The sequence below is a fragment of the Cenococcum geophilum genome, assembly GCF_001692895.1.
Source record: "Cenococcum geophilum 1.58 unplaced genomic scaffold K441scaffold_33, whole genome shotgun sequence".
In the NCBI taxonomy this organism is placed as follows: domain Eukaryota; kingdom Fungi; phylum Ascomycota; class Dothideomycetes; order Gloniales; family Gloniaceae; genus Cenococcum; species Cenococcum geophilum.
In genome coordinates this window covers 38,786-45,633 of record NW_027137591.1, presented here as the reverse complement: position 1 = coordinate 45,633, position 6,848 = coordinate 38,786, and the positions used below count along the sequence as shown (strand labels likewise).

General features: G+C 41.1%; 1 protein-coding gene across 1 annotated transcript; it reads right to left on the bottom strand.

Moving 5' to 3' along the window:
• Positions 1-1,002: 1,002 nt before the first annotated feature.
• On the bottom strand, positions 1,003-1,929 carry K441DRAFT_428186 (HET-domain-containing protein; the record flags this gene model as incomplete). The annotated part of the gene is made up of 1 exon (XM_067641604.1): positions 1,003-1,929. A coding segment is annotated over one exon (927 nt), but the record flags the coding sequence as incomplete, so codon positions are not given.
• Between the last annotated feature and the right edge of the window lie 4,919 nt (positions 1,930-6,848).

Genomic DNA, 6,848 nt, shown 5'->3' with positions numbered 1-6,848 from the left:
ATTCGAACTTTTACGGAGTACTTTCTAAGGATCATCTTCAATGCCACTCTTTCTACACGATGGAGGCGAAGCAGCCGAGATCCTAATGGATTCAACTTCCTGCGTTCGTCGACACAAATCATCAATAGGGAGAAAATAGGGGCCAGTCAGGAGAGCTCACGAGGTACATGTACATCAGTGGTTGTGAGATTTCTACTAGAACGCTTGAACGTTTGGCTGGACGCAACCTTCCCTTAATTTAACAAATGAGTGCATCGCAGCCTTAATTTAAGGTTTTTGGATATATTATTATATAACTTTGATATACTTTGATAGGCAGTAAGATGTATCTAAACACTTAATTAAACATATTTATCCTAACTGGATTTTCGTTAATTGCCATCCAGCATTGTCCCAGGAGTCTCTATGAATCTGGCCAATGCCTCTGCGGTACGCGACATCCTGTTCCACTATTACCAACATCACATCATAAACATCTTCTTGGTATTGTTCCAGCAAGCCTTCATCAAAAAGTAGTATCCAGTTGCTCTCTTCTGTTTGGGGCCGTTCGGGGATCCTCAGTGGCTCGACTCTGCCACCGGAACGAGCGAGAACAATAAACTCATGGGTGTGGCCAGGCCCAACTGAGAGATTCCTGGCTGTTGAATGTTCCAAGTGAACACTTCCAATCCATGTACCCTCATGCAATATTCTATATAGACCATTATGCTTGCAATCGAAGTCATCTGGGGTAACGAATTGGTTCCAATAGGATTCCTCTATGGTAAACATCGCTGATTTAGTGGTAAAGCAGAGATATCCTGTCTGAATGCCTTGTAGAGAAGAATTTGCAGCCTTCCATATCGTGCTTGATGCTGACGAGGAGAGTTGGCCAGCAGCGGACGGAAAATGAAGATCTGTGCTTCGCAAGATACCGTGTTCGTAACTAACAGACCACTCTGTGATGACTCTGGCATCTAATATAGCATCACTATCTTCATTTCCCACCTCAAAGGAAACTTCTCCTACCCAGCCAACCCACGACCAAGACGGAAATTGAGACCCAACCGACGTAGGTCCACGTTTGCGTAGGGTTCTGGAGGGCACCCACAGAAGTCCTACCTCAAATAAGGTAGATACTGGCAGCCCGCAAAGGAATCCATCATTGATACCTTGGCTAAAGTTCTGGAGGACACCAGACAGGGCATTGAGACCATCTGAATCAAAGGAGAGGGATCTGTTCGTATATTGTCTGATCATAGACGGCCAGAATGTTGGGAATTGATGTGCAACGCTCACGAACGTCGAGAACTCGTCATCGGCAGCCGCCTGGAGCTCTTGGGTACCATTGCTGGAAACACGATGGACGTAATCCTCCGCAAAACCTGCGCTTTCACAGGAGTAGTATGCTTGGTATTCCCCAAAAACTAAGAGACGACGAGAGAGTACATACTCCTGATAGGTCCAAGCTCGCTGGATCCAAACGCTCTTTTCGAGCGTTTTCATTAAGTCTGGGCCAGCGCTTATGAAATTCAGGCCATGCACTTCTTCCTGTATCTGCCCAACTCGCACTCCGTTAGAATTAGTATTCCAAAGGCCCGCATCAGCATGCGTTCCGCCTGCGGCGACAATGGTTAGCAGAGAATTCGCGTAGATCTTATCCATTTTCTGTATCTGCGCAACTTTCTCCTCCTCGTCATCCTGAAGGATGCAGAGAGAGTCAACCCAAAGGTATCTGGCCCCGATCATGCCCGTAGCCTCAATTGAATTGGATATTGTCTTTGGGACGGGAATCTTACGTAAAATTCCCGGTGTTTGCAGTTGATGTTCCATTTCTTTGGTAAGCTGAAGGAAGTTGGTTGAACCCCACACATAGGAAAGGACAACATAACGGCAGGTAGTTGGAGCATGTATAACTCTTTGTTCCTGTATATCGATGACGCGTAGCCCAGCGGGTAGAGCTGATGAATTTGAAAGGGGAAATTGGTTTCCACTTGGCCCTTTTCGTACGGGCTGATTACAGGCAGCTCCATGCGTGCGCACACATATGTCGAAGCAGGCACGAAGGAATGCCGCGTCTGCATATCCTGGAGATAAGGCTCGCCCAAGCTCAAAGACCTCTTCATCAATGCCAATAGCCGAACTATCACTTGCCAAGAGTCGAAATGAGGGCTGCCATATGGTCGGAACCATCTTTTTATCAACAGTAGGGTAGTAAAAGTCCAGTCCAATAGACCAGTTCCTGCGTTTTCTAGTTGTAGATGGTCTTATAGAGGTCTTAGAGAAAAAGCAGTAGATTCTGCCTAAATGATCGGTATCTTTCACTCGTGTCTGCTCGAAGATTCGCGCGACAAGGCGACAAAGGGAGCACTGCTCATTTTCGATAATAGAGTCCAGCCATCCAAAGTTAATAGCTTCAGTGGATTCAAACCCCCTTTCTTCGTCTACCCAGTCTATCGAGGGCCATATAAGCTGTTCAATAAGCTCCCCGCATATGTTGCAGGAATGGAATGCTGAAGCGCCTGTATTTAGGGGTTTTTGATGTTGTGATTGCTCCATTTATATTGTCGCGGAGGGTAGAGCTAGAGGCGCGCAGAACGACCGTATTAGTAGACTACAGGACGTTGCGCAAAGAATCGTAAGGATTAAAGGCGTAGGGAAGTAATATACCAAGCGTGGCTAATGTAGGTAGTATCAAGACTTCCGGATCAGGCTTTTGGAAAAATCGACAACCAATCGATTGATTAGCCCCTAGTCAGGCTGGATGTCGTTGATATACTTAGTAGCGTGCAAGAGTTGGCGACAAACAATCATCCGACTATGCAAATAGCCGGGGCATTAGGCTCAAGAATCGAGCAAGTTGCAATGACAACGAACCAGCTCGACGTCAGTGAGGCCAACAGGCGCTGAGCGCCGCTAACAGCTAGCTGCTGATGTAAGCAATCAGTCAGCATAGATACATACAGCAAGCTATCAGCTAACTGCATAGGTAGTAAGGAAGAATCAGTTTAGTGGTGTTTTTAAGCTTTTTAGTAGGCTTTTTGGGAGAAGTTAAGGATATTCGGCTAAAATTTGGTTGGGAAGCCCTGGGATATCTATTCTCGCTTGCAGAAAAAGCTCGGATTTTTCGGTGGCTTGGCACACGCCAAAAAATAAACTGAATTTGATTAATTTGAAGCTTTCCACCTGGATAAGCCACCATGCCTATCCCTTCGGCGGGTAGGGTTTTACGAGAATTGGACCGTGCGCGAACGCCAGAATCAAAAGTACAGGCAAAACTCCTTAGTACGATACGGCTTCTGCAGCCGAGCGTATCGTAATACTAAGGGTATCGTTGTATTCAGGTTTTGTATATAAGATACACCAAAAATTAAAATTATAGTATGGTATTGTGTATCTACGTGCGCGAAGCTGTAATTAGGCGATTGGCTCTACTAAAAAAAGAGGTAATCGCCACTTGCTTAGTGTTTTAAAGTCGTCGTCCTTAAATTCGATAATTGTCCCTTAATAGAGTTATAATAACCTCTCTATTACTATCTTCCTATTATTCCTTATATAATTAAAGCGTTCGCAAAGCCTCTAACGCCTTATTAAGCTTAATTTAAGGTTATTAGGCGTCCTCCTTATCTATTTCCGTATCGCGATTAGGCCCAGCGTAGAGCTCTGCTATATGCTTAATAAGATCTTTAGTTAAATCCTCTACTTCCTTACCTAGAAGGTTAATAAAGTTTTAAATATTTATAACCTTACAAATCCTTCCGGCGGCTTATAGTTGCTTAGCCATCTCTTTTACCTTATTAATAACTAGATCTATATAATTGTAAGGCCAAAGTAGGGGGCCTTCTTTTAAGCCGAACAGAGTAGATTTTACGAAGTAATTATTAATTATTTATAACGTTACCTCCCCCTAAGCTGCAATTGCCTATTAAATTGCCTATAGGACGTGTATCTGCTTAATCGGATCTCTATCTTAAAGCGAGTATTCTACTATAAACCGCAGCTAGTATCGCCGGTAGAGAAGCTTAAAGTTCGCAATTATTGTGACGATCGCCCACCGAGCCAAACGAACGCAACTGGCCAAAAAGGTACAGTGTCGAACCGAATGGTTTGACGGCTTGGTAACCAATATATATATGTTCGTTGCCCCTTGTCGTTACCTAACAATTATTCCTTAATTAAGTAGCTAGCATACGGAGGTATAATTAGGAGGGAGGAACTTAACGCGTATATTCTTAAGGGTATTATTTTTAGTAAGAGTTTAAAGAGCTACTAAGTGCGCGCTAAAGCTATTAAGTAGAAGAACTCCCCGGCCTTATATCCTTTTATTAAACTAGGTAAGCCAATTAAGCATAATTACCATTATTATTTAGGCCTTCTTATTACTCCTCTAGAGCATATTTAATAAATTAATATTAGTATGAGCTGCCGTAAAGCAATATGGCTTCACTAAGGCGCTAATTATCTAGAGAGGGAGCTTATCCGAGCTATCTGCGTTGGAGTAATTTACTAAAAAGACTCTTACCTTTTACTTTTTTATCCCTAATAGAGTCTTAGTAGCTAATATAGTATCTAGCGTAGCCTTCTAAAAAAGTCCTGTTTTATTTATATTATAAACATCCTTTAGCGGGTAAGGTGCAATAATTACTTAAAGCTCTACTATACAATCTTCTGCTCCCTCTATATTAACTAATACAGCCTCGCCGTATTGTGTTCTCTTATAAATTCCGTTATAAGATTTAAAGCCTTCTAACCACCTAATTAACTACTTTAGCTCTACCGTTATTGTCAGGTGATTCGTCACCTCGCCTATATATATTGTTCCGCACAGCCGTGCCTGGCATCAAGCCAGTCACTTACTTACCTTTTGGTTTATATAGCTGAGTAGTGCGGAGCTTATTACCTTACAGTTATAGATAACACGGGTATTTGTTGCTATAATTAAGACGCGGCAGTGCGTATAAGATCGCCAGTAATAGAAATTTAAAGGTTCTGTAGACGTTAGTGCCACTTAAAGAAAGCCTCTTTAAGAAGAGTATGTTTACTAGGCTTCTTCCACTCTTATAGGCCTTACCCATAAGGCAATTTAGCTAGATTAAGCTGCTTAAATTTATTGCTTAGTATTTCTAATATTAAGGATTAATTAATTTTTTAATAAAGGAAGTTGCTTGCCTAGCAAGCAACCTCCAATTATAGTAGACTGGGGTGTTTTTAGTAGTAGGCTCGTATTTTCTGGCGTTTAAAGTTAGAGAATCTATAATAATGTGGCCTCTTAGAATTTTAAGACCTACCTATAATTAATAAGGTAGAATTAATTATGGAGAGTAAGATCTAAGGTTTAATTTAATATATTTTAATTGTTGTATAATAAAAGTTGATGGCTAAACTTGCGGTAAGGTAAGGGCAAATCCGACGAATTAAAAACTGGTTATACCGATTTTGGTGGAGGTACCTAACGATATTGTTAAGGGTCAGATTATCGTTAATTATACTAAAAAAGGCTTAATTAGGGCGTGTAGATTGTAATACCAATGGTATCGTTATATACCTGGTATCGTACTAAGGAGTTTTGCCTATACTTGTATGATCACGGAGGCTTGATCTCATTGATTCTATTGGCTAGCTCTTATTGATAACCGTAGGACCCATTTTACCAGCCGAGGGGATACTAACTACGCTCTATGAAAGTGTTAAATATCTAAGTGTATAGCCTACCAGACTTTTACTTTCCGAAAAAGACATTGACTCTATTTCGCAATCAACTCACATATATCCGGTGCAGTAATTACTTATTGTAGCTGTACGCGGGGCGTAGTTATCTTGCAGGTGCCTGGGGACTGCTGCTGTCGGACGGACAAGTCACTAAGAAGAACTCTGTCTATTGAATGTAGCTCTAGAGCCTCTATAAATATATAAGGAAAATAGGTAGTAGACTACTTCGCTGACCGTATTGTAGACTGAGTCGTAGACCGTGTTGTTGACCGAGTCGTTGACTGAGTTGTTAACTAAGACAGTAGTAAGATATATAAGAACAAGGTGGTGAGTTATAAGGTAGTACCTGAGAGTGACCTTAATGGTTGATATACCCCCCCTAGCTACTTAGTTAAGACTAAGTAGCTGGATAAAAAATAAAATGAAAAGTTATAATAGGCAATTTGGTGTTAAGTTTTAAAGGAAATCCTCTATAGTTACCTTACCTAATATTATTCAAATTAAATTAAATTAGATCCTTAATATTAATGAGATTTAACTATTAAATAAACGCCTTATGCTTCTAACGTGGTAGGGCCTTTGTTAAGCCGTTTGCGACTATAGTAGCTATAGGTATCTAATTAATTTTAATTTGGCTATTATGTACTTCTTAGCGAAGCTAGTAGTAGTGTATATTAATATGTTGAAGCTTTATAGTGAGCTCTTGTCTGTTTTTTGTAAGTAGTCTAATTGTCTATAGATTATTATAGCTAATTATTTATTCCTTATCTAAGGACAATTTAATTTCCTTAAAGAAGCGACTCTACTAGATTAACTCCGTTCCTACATAAGATAGAGCCGTAAGCTCTGCCTCTATGCTTAACTTTGTCACTATTTTCTATTTAGTAGAGCGCTAATTAATTGCCCCTCTGAATAGGGTAAATAAGTATCCTTTTGTACTGCGTCTGCTTATTAAATTGTCTCCGAACGCCGCGTCGCTTGCTCCTGTAAAAGCTTGGCTTCCTATATTCTGATCTAAGTATTTAATTGTGAGGGTCTTATGCTGATATAGGTAGGTAATCGCTCGTCGAGCTGCGGCGTCGTGTAGAGGTGAGGGATTATGTAGGAACTCTGATAGCTTGCCTAAAGCTCTAGCTGCATTGGGTCTTGTGATATAGGTT